Raw genomic sequence first — 20,097 nt, 5'->3', positions numbered from 1 at the left:
CCTGAGAGGATATTTGGTCAACTCTCAAAACATGTATTGAATTAGTGATAAGTACATAGAAAAGTGACCAAAAAAGGAACCAAAAGACAGCATTAACTCCAGGAAAAACGAAAAGTTATACAGAAAAGAAAAATGAATCTCAGTTTTATATGGCTCATATGTAAATAACATCTAAATAGAAATCTCAGATATACATTTTATATACTGAGGAAAACAGAAAAGGCTCATGTGTGTTGCAGGTTGAAAGAAGAAAGACAGCTGAATCTTATTTCCATAAAGAAACGTGACTAGATGGAGAGAATTTCCCCAATATGGCAAAGGGAACAAGCATCAAAATCCAGGAGGTTCAGAGAACCCCCCTCAAAATCAATAAGAATAGGTCCACACCCCGTCACCTAATAGTAAAATTGACAAGTCTTAGTGACAAAGAAAAGATCCTGAAAGCAGCCCGGGAAAAGAAGTCTGTAACGTACAATGGTAAAAATATTAGATTGGCAGCAGACTTATCCACAGAGACCTGGCAGGCCAGAAAGAGCTGGCATGATATATTCAGAGTACTAAATGAGAAAAACATGCAGCCAAGAATACTATATCCAGCTAGGCTATCATTGAAAATAGACGGAGAGATTAAAAGCTTCCAGGACAAACAAAAACTGAAAGAATTTGCAAATACCAAACCAGCTCTACAGGAAATATTGAAAGGGGTCCTCTAAGCAAAGAGAGACCCTCAAAGTAGTAGATCAGAAAGAAACAGAGACAATATACAATAACAGTCACCTTACAGGCAATACAATGGCACTAAATTCATATCTCTCAATACTTACCCTGAATGTTAATGGGCTAAATGCCCCAATCAAAAGACACAGGGTATCAGAATGGATAAAAAAACAAAAACCATCTATATGTTGCCTACAAGAAACTCATCTTACACCCGAAGACACCTCCAGGTTTAAAGTGAGGGGGTGGAAAAGAATTTACCATGCTAATGGACATCAGAAGAAAGCAGGAGTGGCAATCCTTATATCAGATCAATTAGATTTTAAGCCAAAGATTATAATAAGAGATGAGGAAGGACACTATATCATACTCAAAGGAACTGTCCAACAAGAAGATCTAACAATTTTAAATATCTATGCCCCTAACGTGGGAGCAGCCAACTATATAAACCAATTAATAACAAAATCAAAGAAACACATCGACAAGAATACAATCATAGTAGGGGATTTTAACACTCCCCTCACTGAAATGGACAGATCATCCAAGCAAAAGATCAACAAGGAAATCAAGGCCTTAAATGACACACTGGACCAGATGGACATCACAGATATATTCAGAACATTTCATCCCAAAGCAACAGAATACACATTCTTCTCTAGTGCACATGGAACGTTCTCCAGAATAGATCACATTCTTGGTCCTAAATCAAGTCTCAACCGGTATCAAAAGATTGGGATCATTCCCTGCATATTTTCAGACCACAATGCTCTAAAGCTAGAACTCAATAACAAGAGGAAATTTGGAAAGAACCCAAATACATGGAGACTAAACAGCATCCTTCTAAAGAATGAATGGGTCAACCAGGAAATCAAAGAAGAATTGAAAAAATTTATGGAAACAAATGATAATGAAAACACAACAGTTCAGAATCTGTGGGACACAACAAAGGCAGTCCTGAGAGGAAAATATATAGCGGTACAAGCCTTTCTCAAGAAACAAGAAAGGTCTCAGGTACACAACCTAACCCTACACCTAAAGGAGCTGGAGAAAGAACAAGAAAGAAACCCTAAACCCAGCAGGAGAAGAGAAATCATAAAGATCAGAGCAGAAATCAATGAAATAGAAACCAAAAAAACAATAGAACAAATCAACGAAACTAGGAGCTGGTTCTTTGAAAGAATTAATAAGATTGATAAACCCCTGGCCAGACTTATCAAAAAGAAAAGAGAGAGGACCCAAATAAATAAAATCATGAATGAAAGAGGAGAGATCACAACGAACACCAAAGAAATACAGACAATTATAAGAACATACTATGAGCAACTCTACGCCAACAAATTTGACAATCTGGAAGAAATGGATGCATTCCTAGAGACATATAAACTACCACAACTGAACCAGGAAGAAATAGAAAGCCTGAACAGACCCATAACCAGTAAGGAGATTGAAACAGTCATCAAAAATCTCCAAACAAACAAAAGCCCGGGGCCAGACGGCTTCCCGGGGGAATTCTACCAAACATTTAAAGAAGAACTAATTCCTATTCTCCTGAAACTGTTCCAAAAAATAGCAATAGAAGGAAAACTTCCAAACTCATTTTATGAGGCCAGCATCACCTTGATCCCAAAACCAGACAAGGATCCCAACAAAAAAGAGAACTACAGACCAATATCCTTGATGAACACAGATGCAAAAATTCTCGCCAAAATACTAGCCAATAGGATTCAACAGTACGTTAAAAGGATTATTCACCACGACCAAGTGGGATTTATTCCAGGGCTGCAAGGCTGGTTCAACATCCGCAAATCAATCAATGTGATACAACACATTAATAAAAGAAAGAACAAGAACCATATGATACTCTCCATAGATGCTGAAAAAGCATTTGACAAAGTACAGCATCCCTTCCTGATCAAAACTCTTCAAAGTGTAGGGATAGACGGCACATACCTCAATATTATCAAAGCCATCTATGAAAAACCCACTGCAAATATCATTCTCAATGGAGAAAAACTGAAAGCTTTTCCGCTAAGGTCAGGAACACGGCAGGGATGTCCGTTATCACCACTGCTATTCAACATAGTACTAGAAGTCCTAGCCTCAGCAATCAGACAACAAAAGGAAATTAAAGGCATCCAAATTGGCAAAGAAGAAGTCAAACTATCACTCTTCGCAGATGATATGATACTCTATGTGGAAAACCCAAAAGACTCCACTCCAAAACTGCTAGAACTTGTACAGGAATTCAGTCAAGTGTCAGGATATAAAATCAATGCACAGAAATCAGTTGCATTTCTCTACACCAACAACAAGACAGAAGAAAGAGAAATTAAGGAGTCCATCCCATTTACAATTGCACCCCAAACTATAAGATACCTAGGAATAAACCTAACCAAAGAGACTAAGAATCTATACTCAGAAAACTATAAAGTACTCATGAAAGAAATTGAGGAAGACACAAAGAAATGGAAAAATGTTCCATGCTCCTGGATTGGAAGAATAAATATTGTGAAAATGTCTATGCTACCTAAAGCAATCTACACATTTAATGCAATTCCTATCAAAGTACCATCCATTTTTTTTCAAAGAAATGGAACAAATAATCCTCAAATTTATATGGAACCAGAAAAGACCTCGAATAGCCAAAGGAATATTGAAAAAGAAAGCCAAAGTTGGTGGCATCACAATTCCGGACTTCAAGCTCTATTACAAAGCTGTCATCCTCAAGACAGCATGGTACTGGCACAAAAACAGACACATAGATCAATGGAACAGAATAGAGAGCCCAGAAATGGACCCTCAACTCTATGGTCAACTCATCTTCGACAAAGCAGGAAAGAATGTTCAATGGAAAAAAGACAGCCTCTTCAATAAATGGTGTTGGGAAAATTGGACAGCCACATGCAGAAAAATGAAATTGGATCATTTCCTTACACCACACACGAAAATAGACTCAAAATGGATGAAGGATCTCAATGTGAGAAAGGAATCCATCAAAATCCTCGAGGAGAACACAGGCAGCAATCTCTTCGACGTCAGCCGCAGCAACATCTTCCTAGGAACATCACCAAAGGCAAGGGAAGCAAGGGCAAAAATGAACTTTTGGGATTTTATCAAGATCAAAAGCTTTTGCACAGCAAAGGAAACAGTTAAAAAAACCAAAAGACAACTGACAGAATGGGAGAAGATATTTGCAAATGACATATCAGATAAAGGGCTAGTGTCCAAAATCTATAAAGAACTTAGCAAACTCAACACCCAAAGAACAAATAATCCAATCAAGAAATGGGCAGAGGACATGAACAGACATTTCTGCAAAGAAGACATCCAGATGGCCAACAGACACATGAAAAAGTGCTCCATATCACTCGGCATCAGGGAAATACAAATCAAAACCACCATGAGATATCACCTCACACCAGTCAGAATGGCTAAAATTAACAAGTCAGGAAATGACAGATGCTGGCGAGGATGCGGAGAAAGGGGAACCCTCCTACACTGTTGGTGGGAATGCAAGCTGGTGCAACCACTCTGGAAAACAGCATGGAGGTTCCTCAAAATGTTGAAAATAGAACTACCCTATGACCCTGCAATTGCACTGCTGGGTATTTACCCTAAAGATACAAACATAGTGATCCGAAGGGGCACATGCACCCGAATGTTTATAGCAGCAATGTCTACAATAGCCAAACTATGGAAAGAACCTAGATGTCCATCTACAGACGAATGGATAAAGAAGATGTGGTATATATACACAATGGAATACTATGCAGCCATCAAAAGAAATGAAATCTTGCCATTTGCGACGACGTGGATGGAACTAGAGGGTATCATGCTTAGCGAAATAAGTCAATCGGAGAAAGACAACTATCATATGATCTCCCTGATATGAGGGAGAGGAGATGCAACATGGGGGGTCGAGGGGGTAGGAGAAGAGTAAATGAAACAAGATGGGATTGGGAGGGAGACAAACCATAAGTGACTCTTAATCTCACAAAACAAACTGAGGGTTGATGGGGGGAGGGGGTTGGGAGAGGGGGTGGGGTTATGGATATCGGGGAGGGTATGTGCTATGGTGAGTGTTGTGAAGTGTGTAAACCTGGCGATTCGCAGACCTGTACCCCTGGGGATAAAAATATATGTTTTTAAAGCTGTAAAAAAAAAAAAAAAAAAAAAAAAAAAAAAAAAAGGAAAGAAAGGATGAATCCCCAAGTTTTGTAGCAACATGGACGGGACTGGAAGAGATTATGCTGAGTGAAATAAGTCAAGCAGAGAGAGTCAATTATCATATGGTTTCACTTATTTGTGGAGCATAACAAATAGCATGGAGGACAAGGGGAGATGGAGAGGAGAAGGGAGTTGAGGGAAATTGGAAGGGGAGGTGAACCATGAGAGACTATGGACTCTGAAAAACGATCTGAGAATTTTGAAGGGGTGGGGGGTGGGAGGTTGGGGGCACCAGGTGGTGGGTATTGTAGAGGGCACGGATTGCATGGAGCACTGGGTGTGGTGCAAAAATAATGAATACTGTTATGCTGAAAAAAAATTAAAAAATTAAAAAAAAAAAAAAGAAACGTGACTAGATAATACCCAAAGTAAAGACATCAAGAAATAGCAAGACAAGCATGTTATTTGGAAATATGGAGGTAAGTGCCAATAGATCTAGCTAAAAAATTAGAAATCATTACCTCTGAGGATTTGAAAATGTATGTATATATATATATATATATATATATATATATGGTTTTTTATAGGAAGTTGCTCTTTTTTTTAGCACAAACCTTGTAGAATTATTTGACTCTAAAAGAACGCATGCCTAAGTTTTATAAAAATGAAGAGTAAACTTTTATTTTTTTTATTTTATTTATTTATTTTTTAAAGATTTTATTTATTTATTTGACAGAGAGAGATCACAAGCAGGCAGAGAGGCAGGCAGAGAGAGAGGAGGAAGCAGGCTCCCTGCTGAGCAGAGAGCCCGATGCGGGGCTCGATCCCAGGACCCTGAGATCATGACCTGAGCCGAAGGCAGCGGCTTAACCCACTGAGCCACCCAGGCGCCCCAAGAGTAAACTTTTAAAAACAGACAATATAAAAAAGAAGTTACTACATTCAAACCATTAAATTAAAAGAGAACTGTGGTAACCTTTTGGTGTATGAAAGGTAGAAGTAGGACAGATTAGAAAGCTAAGATGAATATTAATAGTGAGACCCTGAAGGCCACACTCAGGAACCTGGATTCTGTCTGGGAATGGTGGGAAACTATGAAACTTCCCTTAAAACAATGCTTCAGGAGATGACTTTGACAGATACTGGCTCAAGGGCTAAAACAGAGGCAAAAGCAGACATAAAGGGAACCATCTAGAGGCTTTCCCAGCCTTTGTGGATGGAGAGATTTTTCTCTCCCCTTCCTAAAATGCCTTCCCTGTCAATGCACTTTCCCTTCTAATCTTTAGAAGAACCTGTGCCATCAGTATTCTCTCCTGTCAGGTCATCAGAAAATGAGCACATTATTCTCATGCTTAAACTCTAGTCACTTCTGAAATGTGGAGAGCTGTTCCTGACAGAAGTGCCAGCCACCTTTGCATAATTGCTGCGGCAGCTGCAGGAACACAATAGCTAGCACGGTCGATTGCAGTGCGGGAGTTCCACTCCTGAATGAAGGGAACGCTAATGAACTGTGTACGCACGGCATGTCATGAAACCTGGAAACGGTGAATAAATAATGAATGGGTGACGGGATATAGTGGCAGACATGCCACCTGGACAAAGGACAACATCATTAAAATAACACCAGAAATGACCAGTCAGCTAGTAATACAATCATGTCATTTTCACATTCATATTTAAATGTTCCTAAAGAATATTTATGAGATATTTATATACACTGTGTGCAAAAACAGCAGCAGAGCATATCAAAGAATTAGCTGAAGCATTCCCTTCATTTCTGGATCCATCAACTCAGATCTGCTAATGTGACACAGGGACGGGCTTCAAGAGGCTCCACTCTCCCACCTGCCAGCAATGTGACCTTGGACAAGTCTCTCCACCTTTCTGAGTCTCAATATTCTCATCTGTGAAATAGAAGTAGTTGCTACTGCACCACCTGTCTCACTACAGAGTGAAGTAGGATCTATGAAGAGGATCCAAGTTTGGTGTGAAATATCGAGGGATTGAAAATAACTTAAATGTCTATTAGTTGAGGGCTGGCTACATCATTTAAGGGTCACACATATTATGAGATGTCATGCTGCTGTAAAAAGCCACCAGGAAACTCTTAAGTACTGATATGGAAGGTCTTCAAGTTTTAGTACTAGGTAAAAAGCAGAGACAGGTGAGAGAGAGAGAGAAGGAGAGAGAGAGATAGCAGATGTAGACAGACAGACAGATAGAACTATTTCTACTAGTTGGAAAATAAAAAATTAGCCCCATGTGTACCATGGACTTACTCTGCTTTGTGGATTGGCCTCCTTCCAGGAGGAAGAGGTACATTCCCAGCCCTGGTCAAGGCATTGACCTTGGCCAGGCACCATTTTGAGTGGCAGCCCTCCAGTCCTAGAGATCTGATCAAGTGTCCCAAGCTGGTGAGAGTCACCTGGAGGTCAGGGAAGAAGCCAGAATGTCCCTTCATCAATCAGATACCTGCTTCTGAGAAGCCCTCTTTGGGTGCCCTCCAGGAGAGGGTAGTGGGATTGACATGACTGACCCTTGCAGGTCGACTCTGGCCACCAAGACTGCATTGGATGCTTTGTCTTGTTGAGGTGTCTGGCCTCAGGGCCCTTCAGTTCACAGAAATCAAGCCATTTCTTAGTGGAGGGTTGGGTCTGCAACCTTAGCTTCTATCTCAGCAGACTAAGACAAGACCCACATCCCCTACAGCCAAAGAGAGCAGAGGTCAGGAAAGGAAGAGTGGCCAATACAGACCTCCTTACAGAACTAAAAATGAATATATCACCCCAAATATTCTCTGAAAAGTGCCTAAATCTTACCAATTTTGCCTCAAAGCCTGAGCTCCTTTGTATACCTCCAAGCTTCCCATGCTCTAGCTCCTACCTGCCTCTGAGGCCTCCCTTCTCCATACCTAACAGAAAACAAACTTTCTGAGGACAAATCAAATATCTTTCAAAACAGAACTGGTATAAAACCACAGGTAAGCCACAATAAATGCCCAAACATCATTATCATATATACTTTATTCTCTAAAACAGAACAAAATTAGAAAGGAGTAACTGAAAAACTTTTAAAAAAGGACAGGTTAAACTTCAAAATCAATGTCAAAGGGATAGGCCAAAAATTTCTACTTCTGGCCATGATGGAAGAACTGGGAGCAGATTTACTCTCCCACCAGCAAAAATGAGGTACAGTACATGGTGCAAACGTTTCCAGATACTGGACAAGAGGCAGGACAGGAATGGGTGGCCCAAGAAGGAAATAGACAAGGTGACCCTATAGCCACCCCAGCTTGCTGCTTGGATGTGGACCCATGGGAAGGCCAGAAAGTGCATCAGGTTAAGGAAAAAAAAAAATAGAGTTTGGGAGGCCACTATGTCTAGAATTTGTGGAGCACATTCCCAAAGAGAAAATTACTGTGGAGAGAGAGAGAGAAAGAGAAAGAGAAAGAGGGGGCGCCTGGGTGGCTCAGTGGGTTAAGCCGCTGCCTTTGGCTCAGGTCATGATCTCAGGGTCCTGGGATCGAGTCCCGCATCGGGCTCTCTGCTCAGCAAGAAGCCTGCTTCCCTCTCTCTCTCTGCCTGCCTCTCCGTCTACTTGTGATCTCTCTCTGTCAAATAAATAAATAAAATCTTTAAAAAAAAAAAAAAAAAGAGAGAGAAAGAGGACTCCAAAGACCTATAGGGGTGTCCTCAAGTCTTTGGCTAAGTGGTGGGCATGCTTGAATAAGAAAAAAAAACTACACCAGACCAGGAAACGAACCACCAAAAATCACAGGCTGAGAGAATACCAGAGTTCATACAGAACTGGAAAGAGCTAGTGTTCCCATGAGCCAGAGTGAAAAAAGCACACAGGCACACGGTCCTCAGAATAGGGATACATTAGCCCTCAATTAAAGGTAGCTCTCGATCTCGCCTAACAAAACAATGTCCTGAAAGGGTAAAACTAATCCCAAACATCTTAACTACATGTCAAAACTTCAACACGATTAAAGAAAACACAATAAAACCTGGGACCCAGCATGTAAAACCTACAATGCCTAGCATCCGATCAAAAATTACCATGCACACAAAGAAGCTGGAAAATAGGATCCACAATCCACAGGACGATCCATCAGCAGAAATGAAAGAGATGATGGAACCAGCAGATAAGGACATGGAAGCAGTGATAAGAAAAAGAAATGAGGTAGCGGCTAGGAATAGAGGGGACAAAATTGTAATTATTTGTGAACAGGATGACTGACCATGCAGAACCAGCAGAAGAATCCTCACAACAACACTAAAAGGCAGGTGCTTCTATTACCCACACTTGAAGAATGAGGACACCAGGGCACAGAACAGTTAAGAAGTTCAAGGTTACACAGTTGGCAAGTGACATAGCTAGGACTTGGACCCAGATGTCTGGCTCCAGACACAGAATAAAGCAGTCTGGAAAGACATAAATAAAAGCTGTTAACATTTCTTTACACCAGGATTGAGTAAGTTAAGAATATAATTGAAAATAGGTTACCAATCACAACCGCATGCAAACCTATAATATATCTAGGAATCATCACAAAGAAACACCTTATGTATAAGGGGACCATATGGTTTATCACCACGTTGAGAGGCAAAAGGAGGAAATGTTGTTGGAACCATCCCAAACAAACTGAGACCTATGATCACCCTACTTATGGAAACAATTGTTCCAAATAAAAAAGAAACATTCCACCTTTTGGAGAATGGGATGACAATTGTTAAATTAACCTGTAAATTTCATGCAATCACAACAGAAATTTAATTATGAACTTGATTAACTTATTCTAAAACGTATATGGCCCTCCAGACTCTTGTAGGTTTAAAATGATGCATCTGTGAGCTTACAGTGAGCCCATCAGACAGTCGGGCTGTCCCTGGCTGAATGTCCCAGGCACACCCCAACCCCTCAGGCAGCTGCCAGGGACTAGAGCAGACTCCTCACTTCATTAGCCTCTCAGCTATTCGGAAAAAGAGGTCAGGGAGGAAGCCCGCCCTTGTCTGTCTGTCTCCCTGAATCAGTCACATGACACTTTGTGAATCAGTCACACAGCCACTCATGCAACGTGGAGCTCAAATCAGCCAAGTGGATTTTCTATCTGAAAGCAGGAGGCAAACCTCCAAGTGGCTGATGCTCGAAGTGGTCACCCATCTGAAGCTGTCCCAACAGCAGACACCGGGACCAGGGGCTGGCCCAGAGAAGGCTATCCAAGAAACCTTCCCTAAAGGATAAAGTAGAAGGAGACCAAAGGATAGGAGCAGGACAAGAAGGACAAGGGAAGAAGCCAAAGAAAGGCGAGGGGACATGGGAAAGGCACAGGAGAGCCACTTTGGGAGGCTGAGCCTTGCCTTTGTCACAGAAGGGCATAGTCGATGGAGGCAGATGTGCCCCCTTCCATCCCCGGCTCTAGTGAATACTGATGGTGTGACCTTGGGCAATTCTCCCAACCTCTTCAGATGGCAGAGTCCAGAAAAGGCACAGATCAACCAGGGTGGAGGGTTCCAGGGATCACGGATGCAAATTCTCGTAAGGGAAGGAGGTGCTTCCAGCATGCTTGGCAGCCCCAGTAGTGAAGCCAGAGTCCCTTCGGGGAACCATACGGCCAGCCACACTGAGGCTGTGCAGTGGCTCTCTGACCCAGTCCCTCTCTCCAGCTCCGAGGAACTTCCCCATCCTGGAACACGATCACACCACTGTCAGCCGCTGGCATGCAAACCCAGGGCTGTCATTTCCTTCTACAATGACCCTGCAAATGAAAAATCTGAACGATTGTGGCTCAAATGCTAAGACAACGCAATCAATCAATTTTGGGAGGAGCGTCAAAGCTGTTGATCTGAGAGTGTGTATTCTATTGGCACTTGCCACAGTGAGACAGTCGACTGTGAGGATGGCCTGTCATTAAATTGTTACAGCTGGCAAATGCCGCTTGTCTGCCTTTCTCTGGGTTCTGGCGCAAACCCACCAAGCTGCTCCATCATTGAGCTAAACTAGCACTGTAGCCACTGAAAGCTAAAAAGTGCCTTCCTGTCTGGTCATCACAAAACCCCTGTCACTAGTGGGCTATCACTGTCACAACCCTCACTGATGCGGGAACCAACGCGTGTTTGTCCCACACTGCACGGCTACGGGAGACGACCACACACCGTGAGAATATTCCCCGGCAATCCCGACCAGGGCATTCGACGCAGAGGCAGCCTGCCGGCAGGGAGCAAAGGGAAAGCTTTTGGTTCGGGCCCTGGAGCCACCACTGCCTGGCGTACCTCTTACACATAAGTTAATACAGATGTGGATAGGAAGTACTGAGCAAAGCACCTGCAATCACAGGCACTTGAAAGCCAACAAAGTAACTGAGCACTATTCTCCATAAAGCGCTGTTACACCTTAGGAGGGGAGTCAAATTCTTAAATCAGTGCACAGGACAATGACATGTACATGGCCCTGTCGATGCCAGTGCGTCCTCCAGAGCCGGGCAGAGGGCTGGCCTCCTGTCCACATGAGGGGTCCAGCTTGTGCCTGGGACAAATGCACGCCTCCCAGGAGAACAACAGAGGTGAGGTCAGGGCACAGCAGGCTGCTGAGTCTGGCTCAGGGAACTGCAGGACAGGATGTCACATGTCACCATTCACGGTCCCACGGTCATTCACCTTGTCCCTCTCCTCCGTGGATGGGCCCAGTATGATCCAGCTAGCCTTCTCAGCCTGGCATGAGAGATCCTTCTATCATGGTCTGCTGTTCCTCCCTCAGGAAGCCCTGCACTCCAGCAAAGCAGCCTTTTCACGGGGCTGCTGATTCTCTGGGCTCCCCCTGAGCCTACGCTGTGTCCTTGGCCATGGCTCAGGCCACCCTTTCTCTCCACCAACACAAATCCCAACCTTTTCTTCTCCAGCAACATCCACCTAGAGTCGAGGGGTTTGGCTTACAGACCAGCAGGTGTGGGAGGAAATACCCCACCCAACCCCCAGGGGGCTACTTCCTCTGCAGCTGGGGGCCCCTCTCTCCTCTGCTGCCCCTTGGTGAAACTGGAACACAACACCCGGAGCCAGCTAGGCCCAGCTCTGCTTAGAGATGCGCTTCCGCTTCTCTCTTCCAGGGAGGCCACCCCCAGGAGCCCCAGGGAAGGCTGTGATCAGGTGGTTGAGTGTTTCATCCTGGGGCCGCTCAGGGAGCCCGTCTGGCTCTCACGCTACTTTCTATCTTCGGTGGTAGTCTTGAGAAAAAGGATGTGTTCGCCTCTACCTGCCTTGTCCCCATCTTCCTTCTCAGTTTTACATAGAACACAGATGGGAGGGGGCGCTACTTGTATTCAGAGACATTGTGGTCTGGACCTTGCCCTGCACAGGCTCTAGGGCTCCTGGCCACCTGATGCTTTTGTGTTCTGAGAAATACACCTGCATTAAACGGACACAACACTAGGGTGAGAACAGGGACAGGAGGTAGAAACAAGATGGTGCTCTGAAAGATGGCTTGATACGTCTGTGCAGGGAGCACATTCCTCTGGGGAACCTCCCCTCTGCTGAGCGCTGGGGGACACAGCAGGCACTCAGACAGCGGTAACACGGTGTCATTTCTTCAGAGAGACCTGACCCGACCCTGCAGCCTACAATCTGTGTTACTCATCTCAACATCGTCCCGTGACTGTCACATCATCTCATTCATTTCCCAAAGGCGCTGACCACTGTTGAGGAGTGCTTTCTGTCCGTCTCCCCTAGCCAGAATGTGCACCCCATGAGAGCAGGGCCAGGCCTGTCTGTCACCGCTGTCATCCAGAGTTGCTCCACACCGTGCCTGGGACACTGCCACCTGCTCAGAATCCCAGTGCAGTGAATGGGCAGTGTGGGGCGTGTTAGGATAAGGAAGGACGACATAGCAGAGGAACGAGCGGGAAGAACTGGGTGGTCCAGGCAGGCTTCTTGGGAGAGGGGACACTTGAGGACAGAGACAATGCCTCCAGGCTGCCAAGGACAAGGTTCATTATCCAGGTAAGGGAAGGTGGCAAGGTCCATCCAAGGAGAAGGAAGAACGCGGCCGGCACTGCAGGCTCGTGTGCCGTGCATGCGGGAACGTCAAGTACAGCACGTGTGCACGCCTCAACGCAGGGCCAAGCACGGAGGTGGGGACCCCACGTCTGCGGAGGCAGCAGCACCTTGGAGCCTACAGGACGATCCAGAGAGCGAGTGGGGAAATGCAAGAGGAGGTCGCAGACAGGACTCCTGAGGCCTGAGGGGCACGGGTGGGTCCCAGCTGCAGGAGACGCTGAACAACAGGGTGCTGACAGAGATGCACACACACCCCTCCCCCACAGGGGGACTCTGTGCACCCTGGGACTGGTGTGACATCAGCCCTGTGTGGACAATGAGAACAGATAAAGCGGAAGGACTGACCTTTTCAACCAGGTCTTCAGGGGCCTGTTCCTCGAAGAGCTGAATTTTGTCTTCAATGCACTTCCTCAAAAGGTCTATCTTGCTTTTATTCTTGGAGCGCGACTTTCTCGCCTTGGACTGTTGCTGGAGGGGGCAAGAGAGAACATGGACGGGAACGTGAGCCCCGGCAGGTGTGTGCAGGCCCGTGTCTCCCAGAGCTGGGAGGGGCTCCTGTGGCCCCCAGGGCTGCCCAGTTGTCTTTGGCTGGACAGAGAGGGAAAGATGGACACTTGCCTGAGCAAGCTCAGTTCATAGGCCTTCAGGCCGCAAAGGGAGAAGAAGGACGGCCACTGGCAGTGCCACAGCTTTGCCATCAGACAGCACAGCCACCCTGGCGCCTCTCTTTCCCAGCCGTGGGACCTCCACCTGTCAGCCTCTCTCAGCAGGAGACGAGACCCAAGAGGTCCCTGTCCTGGTGAAGCTGGTTCTCCCGGCTGGCACCAGCGGACTCCACCACCACCTGCACCTCTGCGTTCGAAGGTCAGTCCTCGGGAAGGGAGCCAGGCTCAGCCAATCACAGACACCAGCCCCTGCCAACACATCAGTGCATTTCTCCCGCAGGGTGGGGTGTTTTGTTTGTTTGTTTGTTTTTAATGTGAGAGAGAGTGCGTGCCCATGTGCAGGCATGAGCAGGGGCGGGGCAGAGGGAGAGGGAGAAGCAGGCTCCCCGCTGAGCGGGGAGCCCAATGCCGGACTCGCTCCCAGGACCCTGGGATCATGACCTGAGCCCAAGGCAGACGTTGAACTGACTGAGCCACCCAGGCGCCCCTCTTCTGCAGGGTATCAAGCAAGCATAGTTCACACTCGCGGCAGGCTAACTCTATTTCCAAACCGCACACTAAACAACTTCAGAATCAGGAAATTAATCACTGCCAGGATCAGCCATCTGATCCAGTCCGCTCCAGAGAGGCGAAGCGCACCTTGCTGCACTTCGAAGGAAATATGTTTATGCATTGCTCCAAAACTTAAAAAAAAAAAAAAAAAACAACAACAAAAAACCAACAAACAACTTTGCTACTTTGTCCCTTACTCTCTAACTACCATCGTCTTATAAATCCTGCACTCTTCTAGGAACAGAAATAGAAAAAGCCTTTTTTTTTTAACATGAAAGAACATAAAAGCTTCTAAGTTGTTTTTGCATTGTGCTGTTTTTTATTCAATAAGGCTATGTCTAAATTTTTTTCTTCCCTCAAAGGCTAAGCAGTGGGTTTCAAGTCAGAAAATACCAGCCTTGAGCCCAGTTCCACCACACCCTGTCTGCCTCCATCGGTTCATTTTTCCTAGGCTGGTGGGTTTCTCTTCCGGGAAATGAACACAGAAACCAGCTCCTGGCCCTGCCGTGAACGTGCATGAGCTCACCGAAACTGAAGGGCTTTGAGTCCCAACATAATACCCCTCCGGGGAAGCCCGACATCTCTCATACATTGGCTGGCTCAGGCCTGTGCACTGCACACCTACTGTGTGCCTGGTACTTTCCAGGTACTGAGGACGGAGCGGCGAATGGGTCAGGGGGCTTGTCTGCAGTGGGAACACAGACAGTGAGCAGGCTGAGAAACCGGGACATTTCAGTGATCGACTACATGAAGACATGGACCACAGCCACGTGATGAATGCCTGGGGACGGGGGTCTTCTGGACGGGTGCTCAGAGTGGACCTCTGCAGGGTTAAGTGGAATGGAGACAAGGACAGACCACAAAGCTGGCCCCTGATGTTCTGGGGGAAGCATGTTCCCATCAGAAGAAAAGCCTCGTCTTAGGTCGTGTTCCCCAGAGGCAGAGCCAGAGATGGGGTTGGGGTGTACAGGGTTTCCTGAGAGAGCAGCTCAGAGCTGCCTGTGGGGAGCTCGGGAACCAGGTCAGGAAGGGGAAAGGGCCACACAGGGCAGGGGTCTCAGTTAAGTCCAGCCTTGGCTGCTCCATGGGGGGCCTCAGGAGCAAACACGGCACAAGACTGGCCTGCCTTTGAGGCACATAATAGGTGATCAAAAAAGGCAGCTGTCCATCACGATGATACAGGACCCGGTGTGAGAGGCTCCCTTTTCCTGACTCCCCTGAGTTGAGCGAGCATCCTCCTTGTGCCACTTACAGAAGGGGCCAGGAGTCAGTCATTGGGCGTGGCTGAGGGAGCAGGAGAGAAAGAAACCTCTCAGCCCAGGGGGCACCCATCTGCCCAGAGCCAGGCCCAGAAGAGGGTGCAGGTGGAGCCGTGAGCAGCTGAGGGCCCAGGCAGGGGGTCTGCAATGGGCACCTAAAGGTTAGGACAAGCTTGGCACTGTATGCTGATACAGAGCAGAGGAGAGGGGATCCCAGGGTGGGTGGTGGGGCCCCTGCATCAGGGGCAGGGAGATGCCCATGTCTACAATCAAAGAGTGCTGGGGTGTGCCTCCTACCTGCAGCTCGGGGGCAGCCAGGGCCTGGTCCAGCCTCCGGAACTCTGCTTCTCGCCAGGCAGTCTGGAACTGCTGCAGCAGGGTGTGGGCCCGGATCTTGGGCAGAGCCAAGCTCCTGTCCATCTGAGCAAAGCAGCCGTGAACTTCCTGCCTCAGCCTGAGCAGCTCGTCTTCAGACAGGGAGAAGGCCGAGGAGCAGAGCTTCCTGCAAAAGCAAGACAGAGAGGGAGGCAAACCATAAGAGACTCTTAGCTCTGGGGGTTGCTGGGGGGCGGGCGGCTGGGGTAATTGGGGGATAGGCATTAAGGGGGCATGTGATGCAATGAGTACTGGGTGTCGTAGGCAACTGATGAATCATTAAATTCTACCCCTGAAACTGATAATACACTGTGTTAAGTAAATTGAATTTAAATTAAAACATTTTAAAAATAGATAAAAAAGGGGAGCCTAGGTTGCTCAGTCACTTCAGTGTCTGCCTTTAGTCCAGGTTATGATCTTGGGGTCCTGGGATTGAGCCCCACATTAGGCTCCCTGCTCAGTGGGGAGCCTGCCTCTCACTCTCCTTCTGCCCTTCCCAGTGCTTGTGCTCTCTCACACTCTCAAAGAAATAAAACCTTTTATAAATAGATAGATAGATAGATGATAGATAGATAGATAAATAATGGAAATGGGCGAAGGGGTAGTGCTAGGGAAGGAGAAGCTAGAAATTCAAAGAGCGAACTCTACTCATTAAATCCATGACTGGAGAACCTATTATGTCTTTATTTTTTTTAATTAATTTTAATTTTTTAAATTTAATTTTATTTTTCCAGTGTTCCAAGATTCATTGTTTATGCACCACACCCAGTGCTCCAAACAATATGTTGGAGAGGATGTGGAGAAAGGGGAACCCTCTTACACTGTTGGTGGGAATGCAAGTTGGTGCAGCCACTTTGGAGAACAGTGTGGAGATTCCTCAAAAAATTAAAAATAGAGCTTCCCTATGACCCTGCAATTGCACTACTGGGTATTTACCCCCAAAGATACAGATGTAGTGAAAAGAAGGGCCACCTGTACCCCAATGTTCATAGCAGCCAAGATGCCCTTCGAGAGATGAGTGGATAAAGATGTGGTTCATATATATGATGGAATATTACTCAGCCATCAGAAAGGATGAATACCCAACTTTTGTCTCAACATGGATGGGACCAGAGAAGATTTTGCTGAGTGAAACACTTCACTTCTTTAATGGTGCATTTCTTTCACAGGAGTCTCTTGAGCCCCTAAGGTACGTTGTGAAGGACACACCCCCATGCCTGAGTAAGTTATAGCCAGATGAGGCAGGGCTGTGAGGGTGCCCACAGGCAGGCAACAGACCTCCCAGCCTTCCTGATCTGGGACAGAGCCTTTCGCTTTAAAAAAAAAAAAAAAAAAAAAAAAACTTAAGGAAACAGACATGAAAACAAAGCGTCATCTGCTGAGCCCAGTGACCATCATACTACATGGCCTAGAGGAGAGATGCCCAGCTCAGTTCAGGAAGACAAGGGGCAAGGGGGGCCTTACCCTGGGTGTTCAAGGATCATGACCGACAGTCATCACCCAGAGGAAACCCATTCTGCACTGGGAATACACTGAGTGATTTATCACTAAAGGCTGACCTGTGTCCCCCCAAAAGATGTCAAATCCTAACCCCCAGTACCTGGGATCATGATCTTATTTGGAAACAGTCTTTGCTGATGCAAAAGTAAGATGAGGTCATAATGGAGGGGAATGGGGCCCTCACCCAACATGACTGGTGTCCTTGTAAGCAGAAAGACCTGGGCCCAGGGGAAGGGATCGGGACCACAGAGGCACGGACTGGAGTGAGGAAGCAAACCAAAAGATGTCAAGGACTGTGGCAGCCCCAGAAGCCAACAGAGGGGCAAGGAACAGAGACTATTCCAGGGTCTTAGGAGGGAGCCTGGTGACACCCTGCTGACCCCTTGATTATAGACTTCAGGCCTATAAAGCAGCAAGAGAATACTCTCCTGTCCTTTGAAGCCTCCTAGCGTGGGTACTTTGCAGCCCCAGGAGACAAATATATTTACCTACACCATTGCTAATCCTTCCAGCAACTAGGTCCTCCGTTTACAGATAAGGAGACTGAAGAATGCTCCCAGTCTTCCTTTCTGGCAAGGCCCTCTCCTTCCTGCTTTGGGTAATGCGCTGTCTGTTAACGCCTTCGCCGGACAGCTATCATCTATAGAAAAACCCAGATTCGTTTGGTATTTTGGCAATGTCCAGACAATAGTGGCTGGGTCAAATGTGCCCCGTGGATGTACCCGCAGGACTGTGGGAGGCCACGGTCAGCCCTGCCATGCCCGGATCTCAAGGAAGGAGAGCTGGCCTGCAGTTCAGCTAGAATGTCCTTCCCTGGAAACAGAATAGGACCTTCCAGCTGACATGGGTCCTCAGCTTGACACAGTCTGAAGGTCTAGGCCCATGACTCAACACCCCATCTTGGTTTTCTCACCACGAGAGGGTGCACCAACTTTTTTTTTTTTTAAGATTTTATTTATTTACTTGACAGACATAGATCACAAGTAGGCAGAGAGAGGAAGGGAAGCAGGATCCCTGCTGAGCAGAGAGCCCAATGCGCGGCTCAATCCGAGGACCCTGGGATCATGACCTGAGCTGAAGGCAGAAGCTTTAACCCACTGAGCCACCCTGGCGCCCCACGGGTGCACCAACTTTTTTAAAAAGAGCCCCAAGCAATGGCAGCTGCTCCTTTGTCCTTGACCTTTCTGGGAAACTTTGCCCTGAGTGTTTGCGGGTGTGTGGACTCCAAAGCGAAAGCAGCTCTGAAAGAGGCGAGTCATTCATTATTCCAGCCCATCCTCAAGCCTATCGGTCCTATGTGGTCTGGTCTTAATCCTCTGTTCTGTTGGCACCCAGGTAAGACTTCTAGAAACACAGGAGCCAGGCAGGGTCTTGGCCCTGGTGGAGTTTAAGATCCAGGCAGGAGGTCAGGAAAGACGTCTCAAAGACACACTTTTCCGGCAAAAACATGCATCCTTATTAATTCCTACCTTACTCAACCAGATTTAGAGCAACTCCAACCTGCCTGAAATCGCAAAGCTTCTAAAAATGTGTTTCAAAACGATTGTGCAAAACGATTCCTCAGAAATAAAGGCTGCGACCTTTTGGAATCTTTTTTTTTTTTTTTTTAAGATTTTATTTATTTATTTTCCAGAGAGAGAGAGAGAGAGAGAGAGAGCACGAGCGAGCACAGGCAGGCTGAGTGGCGGCAGAGGCAGAGGGAGAAGCAGGCTCCCCGCCGAGCAAGGAGCCCGATGTGGGACTTGATCCCAGGACGCTGGGATCATGACCTGAGCCAAAGGTAGCTGCTCAACCAACTGAGCCACCCAGGCGTCCCGACATTTTGGAATCTTAAGCAAAGCAGATGAGCAGACGCTCATGGCGGGCATCATTCCTTGACCCTCTTTAGCCCCGAGAAAAATCATAAAGACTTTTCTGATAGCAAAGTGAGAATTCTCTTTTCCTGGGAAATGACTAAATCAGCGACGGCTCGGGTAATACTCTCCGCAAAATGGATCCAAATGAAGTTGCCGAAAACGAATATCCAGTAATGGGAATGTCGAGTCTAATGCAGGCTATTTGAAGAGTCCAAAGCTGGCTGGAGCGCATAAAGAGATGTGGGTGGGATGGCGGTTGAGCTGAATCATTACTGCGGAGAACAACTCACAGGAATAAGAAGACGTGTTTAAGGATCTGATTTTTACAAGCTTGGAGAGAAGACAGCATCTTGTGCACTCAAGAAAACCAACATTAACAAAGCCTGGGAAGTAAACAGGGACAGAACCCAAAGACAGAGAAGAGGAGGAGCCCAGAGATGGCACTCTGTCTCTGCAAATACCCAGGGACCCGTTCTCCCTGGTGGCTAGGTCAGTGCCAGGGAAGAGGACTCTGTAGGAGAAGAGAAGAAGTGGTTGAAGCCAGCAGATCCTGTCCCCCCAGAGGCTACTGCCAAGGAAGGATGGGCATGGCGGGAAGATGCTCTTGTTCTCGTGGCCATCCAAGGGGGCAGGTGGGAGGAACCACCGACGCCCAGCATACTGCACGCTGGCCCAGCAGAGAGGGGAGACAGACCTGCTGAGCAGATACGCAGGAAAGGACTCATTCTGCCCCTCCCGTCCCCATCCCCGACCCTGCCCCACAACATCCCCTGAACGCTCCTGTCCCTGCAACCAGGTCCAACAAACAGGGCTCTGGATTCAGAATTACCTTGTGCCAAAGGTTCAGCTAAAGTTGTGAAACATCTATACCCAGGAAAAGATACTAAATGGGCTCGAGCTTTGTTTGCTTCTTTGCTTGAACAGGTTGTTTGGGTTTGTCTGTTTGCTTAAAATG

General features: G+C 46.6%; 1 protein-coding gene across 6 annotated transcripts in view; it reads right to left on the bottom strand.

The window, feature by feature from the left end:
- The window catches only part of EVC2 (EvC ciliary complex subunit 2), a 123,369-nt gene that overhangs the window by 24,709 nt on the left and 78,563 nt on the right, over positions 1–20,097 (bottom strand). For 5 of the 6 annotated variants that reach the window (XM_047718852.1, XM_047718850.1, XM_047718854.1 and 2 more), the window contains 2 exons: positions 15,709–15,913; positions 13,281–13,403 (listed from right to left, as the gene is read on the bottom strand). In XM_047718852.1, the coding sequence (XP_047574808.1) occupies positions 13,281–13,403; positions 15,709–15,913 (328 nt within the window). The remainder of the gene's footprint in view (positions 1–13,280; positions 13,404–15,708; positions 15,914–20,097) is intronic. The other variant, XM_047718851.1, reaches the window with a different exon arrangement.

The sequence above is a fragment of the Lutra lutra genome, chromosome 2 (genome assembly GCF_902655055.1).
Source record: "Lutra lutra chromosome 2, mLutLut1.2, whole genome shotgun sequence".
NCBI classification, from domain to species: Eukaryota; Metazoa; Chordata; class Mammalia; order Carnivora; family Mustelidae; genus Lutra; species Lutra lutra.
This window is presented reverse-complemented; position numbering and strand designations above follow the sequence as displayed.